The sequence below is a fragment of the Nanorana parkeri genome, unplaced genomic scaffold, assembly GCF_000935625.1.
Source record: "Nanorana parkeri isolate BGI_ZX_2015 unplaced genomic scaffold, ASM93562v1 scaffold278, whole genome shotgun sequence".
Taxonomy (NCBI): Eukaryota; Metazoa; Chordata; class Amphibia; order Anura; family Dicroglossidae; genus Nanorana; species Nanorana parkeri.
Window position 1 is genome coordinate 648914 of NW_017306546.1, and position 20106 is coordinate 669019.

At 43.6% G+C, this 20106-nt stretch overlaps 1 protein-coding gene across 1 annotated transcript in view; it reads left to right on the plus strand.

The window, feature by feature from the left end:
• CCDC181 (coiled-coil domain containing 181) overlaps positions 1–12217 on the plus strand; it is a 32307-nt gene extending 20090 nt beyond the window's left edge. The window contains exons 3-6 of the mRNA XM_018557300.1: positions 2855–3730; positions 5403–5549; positions 10250–10404; positions 12008–12217. Coding sequence (XP_018412802.1) covers positions 2855–3730; positions 5403–5549; positions 10250–10404; positions 12008–12170 — 1341 coding nt within the window. The 3' untranslated portion in view covers positions 12171–12217. The remainder of the gene's footprint in view (positions 1–2854; positions 3731–5402; positions 5550–10249; positions 10405–12007) is intronic.
• The last annotated feature ends 7889 nt before the right edge of the window (positions 12218–20106 follow it).

The window sequence follows — 20106 nt, forward strand, 5'->3', positions numbered from 1 at the left end:
GTCATTTTTACTGCAGCAGGTTCTATACATTGTACAGATGTGCCATTTTACATGCAGTTTAAGGGGATCCCCCAGGAATTATATTTAAAGGAATTTTTCATTTGTATTGTTTCACTTTAAGTGATGTTAAAAGCTCTGCTCCTTTAAAAACGGTGTTTAGTAAAAGTTTTTTTTCATTGATACATGTCCCCCTGGGCAGCACCCAAATCCCCATACCATTTTTTATGGCCAATAAATTGCATCCAAGTCTTCAAAATGGGGTCAGTTGATTTTCAAAGTTCTACCCCCATACACTTGCATTGAATTTGAACCGAACGGGGGGGGAAGTTCGGCCCATCACTATTCACTAGAAGGCCCTGCGTTGCAACCCACCATGGCTGTGAATGTTCATCTGTTAAACATTAGGGGAATGTTCACGATGACAGCCATGTACTACTGTGAAGATGGGTAAGTGGATGTCTCCCAAATCTTATTTCCCACATTAGTCTCCTATCAGTTAAGATATGGGGAACGCTTTGGTTGAAATGTTGGGCTGTAGAGCAGGCATGTAAGAAGTGTTTACTGCACATACCCTTTAAAGGGACAATATCTCTTTGGAGCTGCCTTGGACACTTTCTCCTCTTGGTAATTGGGGTAAGGGTACTCATCTACCACAGCAGAATCAGCTGGCCTCAAACTGGGAAAAATCAGGTGCCCCTCCCCCTAAGGCCAAGAAGATTTCCTCTTGTTACTCACAAACTTCAACCTATAAGGCCAAACCGAAACAAGGAGCCTAGTTTTACTGCAAACACTAAGCTCCCAAATCCCCTAAACCAGCAGTCAAGTCCGCATCATCATGAAGGGGTGCTCCCAGTTTCCAAAAGTAGGTTGACATCTGTTAGCCTTGTCCTCCTTGTTTGATGTTTTTAAATATTCCTGTGTCACCATTCAGATTAGCAGACCTCCAAAGTCAAAAGGCATATGCCCCTTCTTGGAACACAAGACCCTGAATTATTCGAGACAGAAAAACGTCAAACTCTTTTTCCAGCCTCAGACTCCTCATGCCAAGTCTTGACCGACTGTTCACTTCTGCATACAGGTCCTAGGGCTTTTGGTAGCCTCTTTCGAGGCAGTCCCATTTGCCCAGTTTCACTCCAGGCCCCTGCAGCTCAACTTCTTGGCAGTGAGGGAAAAATCAGTTCAATCCTTGGAAAAAACAATTTGCCTGACACCAAGGACCTGGTTGTCTTTGGACTGGTGATTCAGCTCTGTTGTAGAGGAAATCCTTGTTTCTGATAATTTGGCAGATTATCACAATGGAAGCCAGCTTGACAGGCTGGGGAGGGGTCCCAGACACCTTGTTGGTGCAGGGGGCTTGGAGGCTGGAGGAATCCCAGCTCCCAATCTGGAGCTTTGAGTGATTTGGTTGTCCCTACAACACTGGACATTTCGACTGAAGGGTCTTCTGATATGGATCCAATTGGACAATGCCATGGCAGTGGTGTATATCAACCACCAGGGAGAAACAAGAAGTCTTGCAGCGGCAAGAAAAGTGCAAACGATATTGTCATGAGCAAAACTTCACATTCCAGCCTTGTCTGGCATTTAAATTCTAAGAGTGAACAATTGGTAGGCAGACTACCTTAGCCAGCAGCGCCTGGACCGGAGGAAATTGTCTGTACACCTGGACGTGTTCCAAAACCTGTGTCACAGATTGAGGACACTGCATGTGAGCCTCTTGGCCTCCAGCTTCATCAACAAGCTAAGCAGGTTTGTCTCTAGGTGCATAGATCCTCTGGTTGAAGCAGTGGATGCTCTGGTGGCTCCATGGGATCAGTACAACCTGATCTTCACCTTTCTTACCTTTAAAACTTCCTTGTTTGCTCTGCAGGATCGAGATGGAGGGTGTTCTTGTGATACTCTGTGCTCCAAACTGGCCCAGGCAGATGTGTTACTTCCATCTGATAAAACTCCTGGAAGACACTCTGAGGGCTCTTCCAGATTAAAGAAGTTTTATTACCAAGTTATTTTCATGCCAGAACAAATCCTGATTTCTTTTCCATTAAAGCTTGGATCAACAGATCTTCAAGGCTGCCACCTGCCTGGTCTTCTGTTCACACATTGTCTAAGTTTTACCAGCCGGGGTGATATCTGATTTGGGTGTGATATCTGATTAGCTAGCTTTGGGTGTATGGTCCTTTAGGCAGCTCCTTGAGCTGCAGTCAGTGTTTGTTTTTTCTGTTATTATAGTTGGGTCCTGTTAGCATTTTATTGCTATATTGTCCACCAGTTGGGCAACTTTTGGACATCACAATTGCCACTTTACTCTGTGACCCTCAATGAACAAGATAAATATTTTTCTATTAAATTCATTTCAGGTGTCATTCAGGTCTCATTCCTCTGTGTTTCTGATCATACTCTCAGCACTGCTTGTTAGAAAACAAAGGCATTCTGAGAGTGTGAGGGATTATACCAGACTGGTCCTAATTTTTTTGTTTGCCAGTGTTCAAAATCTCTGTAGGCGGTAGTGTAACCCAACTGTCTCTTTTAGAGAATGGAAGAGTGGTAGGGTGAGTAGTTTAGGAAAAGAAAACTGGGCAGCGTTGATACCACTAAGTCCACAAAAATGCTGTCAGCCCACATGATTTAGGAGTTGAGTGCATTTCTGGCAGCTCAACAGGTATTGTTCGGTACATGTAGGGATAAAACATGGGGTAATGTGCATGCATTGCATAGATGTACTGTATATGTTTTTTTTATGTTTCTCTCACACACTGTAAATGTCCTTCTTTTTTGATAGACCATTTTCTTTATAAAATCCTTGCAATAACCTATAAATATCTTTGTAAATAATTAAAACATTCTGCTGTTTTAGAATGAAGACGACAATGAACATCTCACTGAACAAAGACCCGATAACACAACACAATTAGTGAAACAAGAGAATAAAGGTGACGGTATGCAAATCAGCGATAGTGACATTGCTCAAGCTGTCCCTAATATGAATGGTAAACTCATCCTGGATACTGTGTCTGAGTGTGAAGAAGTTGATCCCGAAGATGAGGAAGCAAAACGATATATTGCAGAAAAGATAGAAGAAGCAAACAAGAAATTAGAAATGGAAACCGTCAATGAAAATCGACACAGGAAACTCAAATTTAAGGACAATTTGGTTGATCTGGAAGTTCCACCACTAGAGTTTCCAGACAGCGATAGAACTGAAAGTATCAGTGAAGAGGATGTGGTAGACAGCATAACAAAATTGCATCTTGATGATGGTCCAGCCAAAGAACAGTCGAATCCTGAGGTAAATGAAAAGGCTGGAGAAGAACCAAAAGATGGGAAAGTTTTGGTTGAGAAAGATGGAAAATTTGAGCTTGTCAGTTTAAATGACATTGAAAACCAGTGTTCTCTACCACCTATTAACAATAAGGAGCTGTCAAAATCTCCATCGCCATCAATGGAGTCTAATAGATTTGGTGCATTGCATTACGGGGACAATTACAAATTAGATTACAAGAAAACTTCCACTGTTGGTAATGTAAATCATTTTGCTCCTCAACCACCTGGGGAACCTAAAGTCCGACCTAGCTCTGCTACTCATTCATTGAAGTCTATACACAAAGTAAAGCCATCACGTAGAGTCCAGTCTGCAAGTGTATCAACTAGAAACACAACATTCAGCCTTTCCCCTGAGCAAAAGGAGCTACAGAAAAGGATTCAAGAAAGGCAAGAAAGACTAAAGAGAGAGGTAAAATATGCATGTAATCATACTAACATTTCAAGCCAAACTAAAAAATTAAATAGTGCATGCATGCATACTTGCAAAACTATGTGCCTTGTGGCTTTCTCAATAGGTTTCCCAGCTGCTGTGCAGGCAGAGCAACAGGACCTAGACTTTTCTAGAACCTTTTGGCTTGACTGCTGGCTGCACAACTCAGAGGTCATAGGCTTTCCACACCTCCTTCTTAGTAATACTCCTACATTGACATCACTATGAGAAAATAATGGCTTATCCCAGTCCCACCCTGTGTTCTACCTTCTTATTTCATTCACAGTTGAAATGAGTAAAACGAATTTAAGCTGTAGAGGAGATGAATATGGTGGGCACATAACCACCCTATTATGTGCCCATTTCCTGCCTGGGAATCAAAGTGGTTTCAACTAGACATGTGCATTTGGATTCGGAAGAACCTGCAAAGTAAAAAAATTCAGTTGATTCGGCGGTTCGTCCGAATCCGAAATAATGAATTTTTTATATGCCCGAATATACTAAAACGATATTCGGGCATATAAAAATTAATTATCAGAACGTGTGGCGGCCATATTGGCCACCGGTGCGTTCTGCGCATGCCCGCCGCCGTCTTGGAGGCAGGGTCCATAACGTCACATGACGCTACATCATGGGTGACGTTATTCACAGGATGAGCGGCGGGCAAATCTACCGCCAGCGTGTTCGCCGCCATTTTGGAGTATATCTTGGTATATTCAGGTGCCGCCATCTTGGTGTATACCAAGATATACTCAGAATAGCAGCACGAATGACGAAACGAATGAAAATGTTTTTCAACATTTTTTTTTTGCCATGCACATGTCTAGTTTCAACAGATAACTTCCTATGAAAGAATGATTAGATCACTTCTCAGGAGGTAGCACCCCCTTTATCAATTCTCACTAATCTCCGGAGAGGTGATGGAACACACTCTGCCAGTTAGCATATGAATAACATAAAATGTAAATAAAGTAAAAAGATAACAGATTTGCATGTATGTGCATTTTAAGCTTGCACTGCATATGTCACACGTCGGCCCTATATACCAACAGCTGAGCAATCCTGTAATTGCTGATCGCTCAGCTCTAGGCCTTCTCCCTGCAAATGATGGTGAATATCAGTCACGTGTCACTGCAGGGATTCCTCCCACCCCACTCTGTTCCCCCAGCGTTCATTGGGACACACAGGGGAGTGGGTGGGCACAGCTAGCTCTGGCTCTAGAGAGGCAGAGTCAATCAGACAGCCGATTGGATCCTGACAATATTTTCGGGATCCTTCATGGCTGAAGTGTGGTTCCACTCTATATGCTGGCTTTGGGTCATAGAAGTACAATAGTAAATGTAATCCTGTGATCCAAAAGAGATGAAGCCAAAAAACGTTTGACTTTGCTTCTGTTTTAAGGTCATTGTTTTTTTTAAATGCCACACAGGAAATTCAGACGGTAGCTGTGAAGTTCACAACTTTTGGCTAGAAATGTATGCTTTTGAGGTTAAAAAGAAACACAGTGACAAGAACAAATTACATGTGTCCCTTCTATCCATACATTGGGCATTAAAAAAAAATATTTTTATCTACCTACAAAGTGAAAATGAACAAAATATAATTTAAAAGAATACAACCAGTGTTATTAATCAATATGTTCTGCCAAAAGGAAGAAGAGCGTAAACAAGAGGAAGACGAACAGAAACGGAGGGAGAATGAGATGGCGTTTAAAATTTGGTTACAGAAGAAGAATGAACAGCTAATTCAAGAAAAGCGGATCCAGCAGGCAAAGGAGCTGGAGAAAGGCAGCACATCTGTGAGGAATCCAATTTAATAGTCATCTTATGGAAACCATTAGGGAAATACGAGATACCTAAATCTTGCTATTAGGCATGAGTTTCTGGTCGACCATGAGTTAGACCCAAACCCAAGCTGTTTGCAGTTTGACAAGGGGGTGAACAATTTAGCCAGTTTACCCACCCGCAGAACCTCCATCTATGTCCTAGCAATCATTAACGCTGTGTGGCCTGCAAAGGTGTCATTAGTTGCTAGGATGCAGGCGGACACACCATAACAACCAATGATGCTATTGGGCTGTCAGCATCTTAGCAACCAATGATCGGTTGCTTAGACACAGGCAGCCCTACAGCATCATTGGTTGTTATTGTGTGCCCGCCTGTGTCCTAGCAACCAATGACGCTGTGTGCCTCAGCCACTAGCGTCCTAGCAACCAATGCCGCTGTGCAGGTCACACAGTGTCATTGATTACTAGAACACAGGGGATCCCACAGTGTCATTGGTTGTTATGGTGCACCCACCTGCGACCTAGCAACCAATGATGCTGTGTGGCCCAGGCGCTAGTGTTCCCTGCAAGCAATGCTGCTGTGCATGTCACATGGCATTATTGGTTGCTAGAACACAGGCGGCCTGGGTTTGGTCCGCTTGGGTGTTTGCCAAACCTAGATTCCTTTTTTGTTTTGTTTTGTTTTTTTTGTTATATACTGTAAATATTTATACATTTTTTCAGACAATGATCCAAATTTCACACATTTTACATTGCTGACAAACAATCAACATTAAAACCTTAAAACAAAACAAGACATTCCATTAGTCCCTTCTAACCTCTATATTATACCTGTTGTTATCCATAGCCCAAGCCTTAAAAGTGTCTAGTGTTAACATTTACCTTTATTATTAACTACCCATTAAATTCAATTTCATTAGTGTTTCTGTTTCTTTACTACTTAAACCCTTCAATTTGAACATTAGCTTAGTGCTATCCATAAATCGGTGCTCTTTGTGTCAAAATATTCTATGCGCCACTAATAGTTTATCAAAGTAAGAAGTGAATTACCTTTAGTTAATCATAATATGATAATGTGTATCTTTATACAAAAATGCAGTTAATTGTGCCCAATTATATCCTTAACTCATATTTATCTAAGGATCTATAGGTAGCCTAGAAAATAGTCACCACAACAAAAAAAACTAGATTTCTGGCTGAATTTGGCGAATGTCCAAGTAAACTGAACAAGTAAAAAGGTCATCGCTACTTACTATGATTGACCAGTTTTGACAAGTAAATTATTTATCCCTTCTTGTCCCAAAATCTTAGTTCAGCTGCTGCAGACTGGGAGTAATATTCCATGACACGGACTGTTTAAAGTAAAGTATATTATCTAAGAGCATATATTTTAGTCATTATTACATTTTTTCCCCTTAAAGAGACCTGTTACCAGTTATTTCTAATCATTTATTAATAAGACTATTCAGAAATCTTGTGCCAACTTTTTTTTGTCATTTGCAGGTTTTATTCACAAGCCCCGCTCCTGCTCTCATCTTTCTCACTTAGTATCAGCCTGAGGCTTTTTGGGGAGCGTTGGTCACTACCAAACTCATGATTTGGCTCCATAGTTTCTCCACTAGCAGACTGCTCTGGAGAGAATCACTCTCTGGAGATTCCCAGAAGCTAAATCCTGTTTGGTAGTGGCCATGGCTCCCTGCAAAGCCTCAGGACAATATTGACAGTACAGAAGCTGTCAGCAGAAGCCGCTTGCCAATAGCACCTATTAAAGCTTTTCATCCGGTGGCCTGTCGGTCACCTGGAGCGGTCAGGGCTGCAGGAAAGAAAAAGAAAAAAATTCTATCGGCAAGCAGCTCAAGCACTGTCAGTTTCAGCATGGTTTACTGGAGTGTCAGATGCTTTGTTCAACTTGTTAAATATAAAGCTATAAATTAAAAAAAAAAAAAGTTAGCGCCCAATTATCTATTAGTCTTGATGTATTAATAATAGAATTCAAAATAAAAAGAGTAACTCTTGTCACTAGTATAAAAGTGAAAAATAAAGTGCCCTCTGGAAAGAAGAGAGTTCATACTTTCCCCTCCCCTGCAACATGGATCCGCACTTTGTTACAGAGACACCAGTGCTTGAGAATCTGATTGTTCTGGGTGTGTCATATTACATGTTCTCATTTGGAGCTCATTTTAAATTACCGATGCATTCTACAATAAGCCCTTTGACCTTTAGGGCACATTAAGCCCAGGCCTGCTGCATTGCAGGAAATGCACACATGTTAACATATGTAATGTTAAAGGAGAACTATGGTTCTCCTACATAGTTCACATAAGGGTCACGGGAGGACATAAACTAGCGTTCTCCCGTGACCCAGCTACAGCTCGCGGTATACTGAGACGCCGCAGCCGGGACGGATCCCGACATTGCTGTCGAGATCCACCCAGCTGCGGGATTGACAGGTGGCTCTGCCTATCCAGAGGCAGAGCCAGCTGTGCCCGCCCCCTCCTCTGTCCGTTCCGCCAGTCAGCGCTGGAGGATCGGACAGGGGAGGGGTGGAATCCCTGCAGGTAGCCGTGAGTGACAGTCACGGCTCTTTGCAGGGATAGATCAAGGAGTGAGCGAGCGACGGTATGTGTTCACTCACTTCCCAATCTACTGAGCCGACCTGTGACAGTTTCATTGTCACAGGTCGGCTAGAACAATGAGGCTGAGTGAAAATCACTCGCCTCATAGTTCTCCTTTAAGACAGTAAATTCATTTAAGAGAACTGACATAAGCAACCTTGACAGTTGGCATTTTGGGAGACATTAAATTGGTGGGTAAAGTTCCTATTTAAATACTACAATGGGCCAAAAAATCTTCATTTTTGGTAGTGTAGAGCATCACGATAGGTGCGCTAGAAAAGTGCATAGGAGGTGCTGTTCAGAATGACCTTGCAATTTTTTGAGCCCAAAAGATGCCTGAGAACATAAAAGTAAACCTGTGCCAGGTCAGCGAATCAGAAAATGTTAAGGCAATTGAGTTAGCATAACAGCCTGGCAACTAGTATCTTCAGAAGAAGGTCAGCAATGGCAGCTTCTATATTTCTCTAAGCACAGGCTTCCTGAAAGAAAGGACTTTTCATCAACATATGAATTTTAAACATATATGATATGTAATTGCTATTGATTCATGAACTCAATGTTGTTTATATTTATATTTTAAGTTGTTGTACATATGTAAAGCGCTGCGCAAACTGTTGGCGCTATATAAATCCTATATAATAATATTAATATATCGTTATTCATGCATATGTTTTGACAATAGTGCTGGCCCAGACTAAATATCTTCAGATATTCTAGTACAGGGCTGAGCAACCGGCAGCCTATAGGACCCTTTTTGTGGCCCGTGATGTCATGTATAGAGCTGACAGTCTCGGATCCTGCGGGGCATTCCTGGGATTTTGTACTCTGCCTGGCTGTGTTTGCATCCTGTGGGCTGTCTCACAGGATCCAGGAAACAAGGTGACGGCGGTTGCCAAGGGCTGGAATGCTTTCTGTAGCCTAGCACTGTAATTATACTGGCACACCCTATGGGGTGGAGTGATCTCCTGCCCAACAGGGATTATATCGTTTCAGCCCAACATGATTAGGGCGGTAGAAAGCAGCACAGTAGCATGCGTGTGTAACCACGGAACACTAGTGAGGGGGAAGGAGAAGATTTATTATTGCTGATTTTGACACCAATGAAGGGGAGGTTTATTATTCCTGCCACTTACAAAAATGAAGAGGCGTTTACTATTGCTGCCACTGACACCAATGAAGGGGAGGTTTATAATTCCTGCCACTAACACCAATGAAGGGGGGAGGGGGTTTACTATTGTTGCCATTGACACCAACGAAGGGGGTTTACTATTGCTGCCACTGACACCAACGAAGGGGGTTTACTATTGCTGCTACTGCCACCATTAAAGGAGGCTTTACGATTGCCACCACTGACACCAATGAAGGAGGCTTTTCTATTGCTGACACTAAAACCAATAAAATTAGGCTTTACTATTGCTGCCACTGACACCAATGAAAGGGAGGTTTATTGTTGCTGCCATTGACAACAGTGAAGGGGGGGTTTATTGTTGCTGCCAATGACACCAATGAAGGGGGGGTTTATTAGTGCTACCAATGACACCAATGAAGGGGGGGTTTATTAGTGCTACCAATGACACCAATGAAGGGGGGGTTTATTAGTGCTACCAATGACACCAATGAAGGGGGGGTTTATTAGTGCTACCAATGACACCAATGAAGGGGGGGTTTATTAGTGCTACCAATGAAGAGGGGTTTATTATTGCTGACACTGACACCATTGAAGAAGGGTTTATTATTGCCGACACTGCTCTGAGCTGAACACCCCATGTAGAAACCCTTTCGTGGCCATGCCTGTGGCAGCACGTCATTTCCATACATGCTTATGTAAAAGGGGGCCACTAAGAATGGAGCTTCCTTGTTATGTTCGTGTCTTTTCCTGGTTTTGTTATGATATGTATGGCCAGAGCCTGATGTTTTTGACTTGGAAATTGTTAAATAAAATGGATAATTTAGATGTGGCACTCAACTTGTCTTGTAGCTCTAAATGTGGCCATTGGACCCTTTTAAGTTAAAGACACCACTGTTCTAGTATATGCAGTCTGTGGGGGGCTGCAATCAATATTAAAATATCTCAATTTAATGTCTTGGTTTTAAAAGGATAAAGAGAAAGATGCTTCAAAAGCAGCTTTTACTGTTTGGATGAAGAGGAAACATAGAGAGCAACTTAAAGAAAAGAAGATCGAGGAACTGAGACAACAGGAGACAGTTAGTTTCCTGGAAGAAAGAAAGGACAGAGAAGGAGCGTATGCACAGTAAGTACCAAATGATACTGTATATGTGAGTCCTGATATATTCAGGTAAAAAGCGATGACAGTGTCATTACAAATGAGTTCTTACATATTATGCAGTGCTTTACAAAGTGCACAAAATTACTTATATCAGTTTTTATCCAGTCTAATGTTTCTACGCCAGTTATACACACATGCATGGGGATCAGCTTGGTCAGAACCCAGTTTAAGGCCTGGTTCACGCCTGGGCGTTTTACAGCGCATTCCTACACGCTGTAAAACGCTCAACATGTGAAAACCAATGATTGCCTATGGGCATGGTTCCCACCTGAGCGTTTTACAGCGCGTAGGAACGCGCTGCAAAACGCCCTACGCCCAAAGAAGTACAGGAGCTTCTTTGGGGCGTTTTGCCGCGTGTTTCCATTGGTATTCCCGAGTTTGGATCGGGGTTAACAAAGCGGTAACCCCGAGCCACACTCGGGAATACAGCGTACAGGTCTTACCTTGGCCACGCTCCCCGCTGTGTCTTCGGCGGCTGCCGCCTTCCGGGTCCCGACCCTCGTGAGAGGCCGCATCGGAGGGGGGCGGAGCCAGCGGGAAGTTTAAAAGTGAAACAAAAAATATATATATTTTTTTTAAATAGAGAAAATAAAGGAAAAAAAAAATTAAAAAATCATACCGCCAGTGAAACTCGTGTTTCACTGAACGAAAAAACGCAAAAAAAAACAGGCATTAAAAAAACGCTCATGTGTGAACCCAGCCTAACTACTAGTGCAGTTATGAGCAACTAGTGAGCACCTGGAGGTCAAATTCACTCTAAAAAATAACATACACACATGTTGCAGTCTTAGGCTGGGCACACACCTTACAACCCTCGCAAGACTTTTGTCTTGCGAGGGTTGTAAGGTAATTAAAAAAAAACTTACAATCTGCCCATCTTGGACAGGCAGATCGTACCTGCGATGTACGATCTGCTTCCGATGACCGCAATGCCGAACGGGCAGTGTGCGCTGGCGCACACCGGCCCGTCCCGCTTTTATCTTACGAACATGCTACACACCCGCCGAACATCGTACGATTCTCGGCGGGTTTTCGAACATGTTCGTAAGATACAAGACGTGCGACCGTACAGTAACAGAGGTCGCATGGCTTCCACACACCTTGCGATAATCGTCCGATCGCGGGATTTCCCGCGATTATCGTACGGTTATCGCAAGGTGTGTGGGCACCTTAACCGGGTTATTTACAAAAGAGTGAAGAGTTTGGAGAAGGCAGGAGAAGTGAACAATCTAGGACAACATAGCTGACCTGGAAAAATTATCGTCACTTTTCAGTTCAGCTATGTTGTCCTAGATTGGTCACTCCTCCTGCCTTCTCCAAACTCTTCACCCTTTTGTGACTAACCCTGTTAGACTGCAACATGTGTGTATGTTCTTTTTTAGAGTGAATGTTAATGTATAATGTATAGCGCTTTTTCTACTGCTAAAAAACGCCTAAGTGTGAACCAGGCCTAAGCATGATCTCTATAATAATAGATTGTAAAGATATAATAATATCCATGATCTATATAAATAAGACCATTACACCAGTATAATGATGTTGATTGATGTAATCTTTTTTTTTGCAGATGGTTAAAACAGAAGAGAGTACAGAAACGTGTTGAACAACAAACTGCTACAGAAAGATCGAGAAGACTTTTGCTAGAAGCCAGAAGAAGCAAACAGATACATAATTTGCTGTACAATATCTCTGAGTCCAGATCGTTCCGTTACATTGATCCCTACAGCTAAAAAGTACATTGTGTTTTAGTATCCAGCACTGGTACATATTTATGTCCATTCATATATGTGCTGCCACTAAATGAATTACAAACAATAGCTATATTTGTATTTGGTTTCTTTAGGATATATATTTTTATGAGTCTGAATAGATTATTATCAATTTGTTTGATTAGTAAATTGTTACACTATAAAATTAGGACAATGGCAGCAAGAACCTACGGACACCAGGTATACCCCCGTTCAGATACGGCCGCTATACACATTGAAGTAAATTATAGGGTGACAGTGGCATCTATAAGCGTCAGTCCGCATGTAATGGTACATGGATTCAGGGACAATCATCTATCCCAAACCACATGTAATCATACCATGTACAATTACATGCAGGCTGTTGTCACAAAGTCATTACCGTCAATGGGTACAGCGGCTGCATCAGAATTGGACACAGTGGCGGAACTACTAGGGTCACAGAGGTCACAGCTGCGACCGGGCCCTGGAGTTCCGCCACTTGGAGGAGGCCTAGGACAGGAGGAAGGGGCCCCTGGTAACCGCTCATTATCAGGATATTTAATATCCCGGTAACCGCTAATGTCAGTACCGGGACCTCCTCCTCCTGTCCTAGGCCCTACGTGCTTCACGCTGCTCCCCTCACCTTGTTCCGGGCGCAGCGTGAAGTATGATCCAGCCGGCGCAGCAGCCAATGAGTGGGAAGCGGGTTATCCCCGCCCCCTCATTACACAGAATGCTGCATCGGTAAGAGAGGCCTGCTGGGAGCTGGGAATTTGAAGGGGACATGGAAGAGGAAAGTGTGGGGTCCGGGAGCGGAAAGCTGGGGACGTGAAGGGGGAGATGAGGGGAAGCTGGGGACATAGGAGAGTGTGGGGTCCGGGAGCGGAAAGCTGGGGATATGAAGGGGGAGAGTGTAGGGTCCGGGAGCAGAAAGCTGGGGATATGAAGGGGGAGATAATGGGGAGCTGGGGACATGAAAGAGGAGAGTGTAGGGTCCAGGAGCAGAAAGCTGGGGATATGAAGGAGGAGATGAGGGGAAGCTGGGGACATGGAAGAGGAGAGTGTGGGGTCCGGGAGCGGAAAGCTGGGGACGTGAAGGGGGAGATAATGGGGAGCTGGAGACATGGAAGAGGAGAGTGTGGGGTCCGGGAGCAGAAAGCTGGGGATATGAAGGGGGAGATAATGGGGCGCTGGAGACATGGAAGAGGAGAATGTGTTTTTTTTTGTCTAAATTTTTTTTATTTCTTTTTTTATAAATATCTAATTTTTCTTTTTTTTTGGGGGGGCCCTTCAAGGATTCTTGCATCGGGCCCTGAGGTCACTAATTATGCCTCTGATGGGACACCTGGGATTCCTGCCGCAGGAATCTGTAGGTTTTTGCCACAAGAATCAAAGACCGCCCCATGTGAATGGGGCCTTAGGGTGGCAAAATACACCATTTTAGTCCCTGCATTTAGGAGGACACTTGGCAGGCATTGGAAATATGACCACTTTTGGCATCTGTGTGAACAGTGAACCTATGTTTTCCCTAAAAAAAAACCTTCAGGGCTACTCACTGTCCCTCTCCTCTATTCAACCGATAGGTGCAAAGAGAGGAAACCCTATGTAAGTTGCAAGTCATGGTCAGTTTCTTGAAATCTTTTCAAGAGCAATTGTACATTTAAGTCAGTACTAAAAATGAAGCTTTGAGATGCATACACTGAGCACAGTCTACCTGCTCAGTATTTTCATTTCCCATCTCAGCATTGCTTCATTATACCGGTCTACTCTAGTTCCTTTTGGTGATTAGAGATCCCCTGCTTGTGTTGCAGGATAGATGTTCCCAAACATGACTATTGCAGATTCTTTGCCATCTTTTACATGCGTAATGCTTGATTAAAGCATATGAAAACATCAAAACGTTTTTCACATCCAACTTTTATGTGCAGTGGACGTGACTGGAGGAACAAGAGGAAGATCCACAGCACAGACTACGAAAATACAATTAGATTGACCCTGTCTGAATTCTGGTTACATTAGATGAGTGTTAATGTCATGCTGCTTTGCATTCTATAACCTTGTGTTGGCGGTCACTTCATTTTCAACACACTATAATCAATGTGCTGGAAATGAGATGATGGCAAACAATCGGTTACGTTACTCAATAACATGAGATTACAATCATCGGTGCGGTTTAGCCCTTTGATTTCCTGTCTGGTCAGTTCTGATGACACGTTGCTAATGTTACTTACTAATCTGCAACACTTACAATAAGTATGGGATTGCTATTGTAAATTGTGAATATAGCAGAGGGAAATGTTATTTCCAGCATTGCTAAATGAAGAACAAAGTACAGGAACAACACAGGAAAAAACCCTGATCATAAATGACGTCATTTCTGTTCTAATGGACTGCAATGTAAACAACACAAGAGCAGAGCGTTGCGCCGAGGCCCAGCGGGATATAGAAAAGTGATGAAAAGACTATTGCTTGACAGCCAACATCGATGGAGCCGATAAACAATCACAATTTACATGGAAGTCAAATAAATTCAACTGCCCACAATTCTACTAAGGCAGAATCGAAAGGCAAGAGAGTCAACATTATTGTGGGAGGAAGATACTGTAACAGTGAAGATGACTAATATACTCCAGTGGCTGAACTCTTAAAGGGTAAGGAACGGATGGGGAACGTACGGGGAGGGGCTGGGCACAGCTGGCTCTGCCTCTGGATAGGCAGAGCCAGCTGTCACTCTCACAGCTGGGTGGATCTCGACAGTAATGTCAGGATCCGTTCCGGCTGCGGCGTCTCAGTATAGCGCGAGATACTGAGCTTTGGGTGACGGGAGGACGCTAGTTTGTGTTCTCCCGTGACCCTTGGGAGAACTATGGGGTGAAGCCCTGACCCCATAGTTCTCCTTTAAGGTAAAAGACGCCCTGCTACCTTTCCATGCCCTACCACCCACCGCCCCTGATCGTCCCATAAACCGCCGCCGGCTCCCGAACGATCTGCTCTGTTTCCCCAAAGTTCCGGGTTGAGAGGAGGGATCCCAAGGCCACTGAGGGCAGGGCAGTGATAGGCTGTGAAAGGACTTTGAGGAGGTGGGAGTAGGGGCATGGCGTGTTGAACGCTGTGTGTGTCAGTAGATGCACACAGCTGGTCTCAGTTCCTGGCCGGAAGCACGCATGGCTGTCTCCTTTGCAACCCGTAAACAGGAGGGGAGGGACAGCAGTATGACAGTTGCTGGAAATAAATTAAATGGTGTAAATAAAAAAAAAAAAAAAAAGCTCATTAAATAAATTGCCATATACAGTGCTGATTTAAATAAAAAAAAACAACAAGGCTTTAATGTCACTTCAAGCTCACCAGCACATGTTACAATCTGATTGTACAATCTCCTTTAGATCTACCAACAACTATGTAGTGCAAGGACCTGCCTGACTGCATATAAATTGATTGGATACATCAGGTAGGTCTCCATATTCCATAGTTTTGGTAAATGCAAAATAGATTGTACAAAGATGGTAAGGTCAGATTGTAATGTGTATGGTGACCCTTGTGGGGCTCATGTGTAAACCTTTCACCCAGCGTATAGATAGGCAAATGCCATTTGCAGCTCCATCTAGTGGCAGTAATGTCGTGTAAACAGCTTTGCCTAGCTATATGCTGGGTGGAAGTTTTATACATCAGCCCCTTAAAGTGTATTTCCACCAGCTAAATTTGAGAACCCGCCCACTATATGTTTGTCACGTGTCCCCATTGGCAGAGCATACCGTAACAAATCTATTTCTTACCTTTCTAGTTGTTTCTTTGCTGCAGCTTTTTTTTTTTTCAGTCTACGTGATGAACAATACACTATAGGAACATTGTAGCTGGCCATACGCTGCTCAAATGTCATGTGATTCTGCTACAGTGGCCTACATTGAAGCTGTGGGGGCCCTGTGAGCACCACCTGCTTTGATAAAAATCAGTTTTTCAATAGACTTTTGTCAAAAGAGCCAAGTAGAAACTAGTCAGCCGAACAGTGAGTGCAGCCAGTCAGATGCCGTCGCTATTCAGGTAATCAGCAGCTGCGGGTCCAGACGGGGGCTGAATACGATGGCCGACAGGGAAAATTCCTTCATCCACGCTGTTTAGTGTAGATGGGGGAGTCGATTGATTTCTCAAAACACATCTAAAAGGTGTATTGTTAGCTTTGGGAACATAAAGTGCATTACCATACAGAGTAACAACCTGAATTTGATATCTTGAACCCTTTGGCAGGGCAGACAGTGTGCACATCATCTTCATCCAGGCTTACGCATACAGTGGAATTCCAACCATTTTTTAGAAAAGGGAGGGTCTAGAACAGGGGTAGGCAACTTCGGCACTCCTGCTGTTGTGGAACTATAAGACCTCGTTCACACCAGATGCAGTGCATTCCAGCCCGATTCAGGCCAGAACGCACTGCCTCACATGACGGTCGGCTCACTTTTTTGTGGGGCAGGAGAGGGCGTGGCGGTCCATTGAAGTCAATGGCACCGTAGCCACGCCCTCCGGCCACAATGCGATTGGCTGCACGGGATCGCAAGGCACATTATACCGGTCCGGTCAAAATGCTGCAAGCACTATTTTGTTCGGACTGGAGCACAGGCAAAATGTGCCTTGCGATCCCATGCGGCTGAACGCATTGCGGGTAGAGGGCGTGGCTACGGTCCCATTCACTTAAATGGACCACTATGCCCCTTCCTGCCCCACAACATAGTGAGCCGGCCGCAATGTGATGCAGTGCTTTCTGGACAGAATTGGGCCGGAACGCACTGCATCTGGTGTGAACGAGGCCTAAGCCTCATGACGCATTACAAGACTGAGAGCCACAGGCGAGACTGCCAGAGGTAAAGGCATAATTGGGTTTGTAGTTTCACAAACAGCTGGAGTGCCAGGGTTGCCTACCCCTGGTCTAGAAACTCTTTTATTTTTATAGTTGTGTGTGTCCCCTTGGAGAGATTTCCCCTCACTTCCTGTTCCGAAGACATAGCAGGATGTTAAAAAAAATCTCTAAAGATAGAAGAAATCCCACCTTTGACAGCTGTCGCCAGAATTGGTGTCCCAATTGAGACATTTCCCCTCAACTCCTGCTGTGGTGGCAACTGTGTGGTGTAATATTTTAGATGTCCCCTCACTGTTTGTCTTGGTAGCTAGGGTCACTGGGACAGAAAATGAGAGTGAATATACTAACCAGAAACAAGCAGAGTAATAAAAACAAAACTTCCCCGCCCCTGCTCAAAATGAGAAAAAAGTTCTACTTTACACCTTGAAATTCTACAGCAGGGGTAGGCAACCACAGCACACCAGCTATTGTGGAACTACAAATCTCACCAGGTATTGCAAGACTCTGGCAGCCACAGGTATGACTCCTCAAGGCAGAGTAGTCTCAGCCCTGCTGGAGTGCCGAGGTTACATACCCCCGTTCTACAGTATTGCCAATAGAAACAGAATGATACATACGTATATATTTAGTAGTAGTTACCAGCTTTTGTTTTGTGTTGGTTTGCATTATGTTTTCATTTTGTGTCTTTACCAATGGAATCTTAATGCGTTACCTCAGCAACTTTGATTATTATGAGTGGGTGCGAATTGTAAATGTCTGTCATTCAGTGCAACATGTAGGAAGGCTTTGTAATAAAACAAAAATGAAACATCTGAGGCCTCAGTGTTTCACAAAATAAAAATGATAGTTTGTTTTCATGTTGGTCTGGTTGTATATGTTAACCACTTGAAGTCCGCGGTGTTACACCCCCTTCCTGGCCATCCATTTTTCAGTATTCAGCGCTGCGGTACTTTGACTGACATTTATTCCGTCACGCAGCGCTGTACTGAAATGAATTTTATACCATTTTTTGGGGACAGATAGAGCTTTCTTTTGGTGGTATTTAATCACCACTGCGGGTTTTATTTTTTACTATATTCAGGAGAAATTACTGAAAATTTTGAGAAAAAAAATTTTTTTTTTACATTATGCTATAAAACAACTAATATTACCCACTTTTTTGGTAAAATATAAAAGACGGGGTCACGTCGGGTAAATAGACACCAAACATGTCAAGCGTAAAAATTGCGCGCAATCGCAAAAAACTAGCATACCCAAAATTGGCCATAGGCGACGCTTTAAAAGCTTTTACCGCTCATCAGTTTAGTGTTATCAGTGATTGATGGCCCTAGAACTATTGCTCTCATTCCGACGTTCGCGGCGATATGTAACATGTGCGGCGTAATGGGTGCAATCGTCGTTTTCGCAGGTATGCGCACCTGACGCATGTTTACATATGTGTATGTAGGGGTGGGGACTTTAAAAAAAAAATTGTTTTTTTTTTATTCTTTTTTGTGTAACTTTAAAAAAATTGGGGGGGAAACTTTACATTTTTGTACTATTTTTTTTTTTTATTAGCCGGCGGATCGCTTGTATATTAACGGGCATCGCTGCCTCTTTTCAAATAGCGGGGATTTCCCGCTCGAGCGGGCGGATGTAACAGGACGTGTATACACGCCCAGTTACATCCAAGAAGCTCCCGGCAGGCCGTGTATACACAGCGGCTGGCCGGGAGGTAGTTAATCACCACTTGTCACGGTCCAGCAGGGCAATACTCTCCTTAATCTCAGCTGCGGAACCAACACTCTAGAAATAAGGGTTCGGTCAGTCTGGCGGGACCCCAATACACTCGATGGGGGACCGTTCCACATCATGTACCCGTCCTAGAAGTGTTACCTGGATAAGACCAATGAGGGTCCAAGGTTTTAGCTAGAGTATATAGTAATCAGCTATCAATTTAAAGTGGAGGCGTGAGGTGAGTTGTAGTTTCTGTGAAGGAGTAGCAGGAAAGCGTTTGCTTACAACCACTTCCACTCCTCTACTTCCCACTGGTATGTAGAATTAGTCAGTAGAGTTCCCTATTTTACTTTGGAAAGAGTACAGTGTGGTAACTATGGGAGATTGTACCAAGCTGCGTAAGATATGCAATCCCGTAACCACTATAATATAGCATGTACAATCTGTACTAGTGCACACAGTTCATCGATAGTGTTTAAGTAGAGTCTGGCTTGAAGTGGCTACTAATAGGCGGGGGAAGATCCCCTACTGCTTGCGGTTCTGGTGTGGAGTGAGCTCAGGAGGATCAGGTGGTATCCCGGTATGGCAGAGGTGAGCCGCAGCAGATGGGAAGTAGCTGAGTCCCGGTATGCAGGCTGAACCCCCTCTCTTTAGGTTACGGTGGTTTGTGGCTCTGTTTCCCACAGAGTCAGCCGCTCGACGTTCCACAACGATAGAACGCCGAGTGACTGACTCACCTGTGCTTATGAGGAAGCGCTGCGCTCAGTGGGAGGTGCCGGCCGTGACGTCACAGCCGAGACGCCGGCCCGTGGCGAGGGCGCTCCTGTCCGTTAAGTCTGTGACACCACTGGGGGTTTTATTTTTTACTATACAACAAAAAACTTCCCTAAATTTTGTAAAAAAAAACCTGTTTCCCTATGAAATGTTATGAAACATTTATCACCCCAATTTTTTGGTAACATATAAAAGATGGGGTCACGTCGGTTAAATAGACACCAAACATGTGAAGCCTTAAAATTGTGAGCGCCCACAAAATCGCAAAAAAAGATCACACCGAAAATTGGCCATAGGCGACGCTTTATACGCTTTTACTGCTCATCAGTTTAGTGTTATCAGTGATTAATGGCCTTAAAGTGATTGCTCTCACTGCGAGGTTCACGCTGATATGTAACATGTGCGGCACAATAGACGGAATCATCGTTTTCGCATGTAGGCGCAACCGACGCATTTTTTGTGTGTATGTGGAGGGCGGGGGACTTAAAAAAATAAATTGTGTTTTTGTAATTTTTGTTTATGCTTCTTTAATTTTTTGATTACTTTTTTTTACACTTAACTTTATTGCTATTACATGGGGGGCTAAAAAAGCTCCTG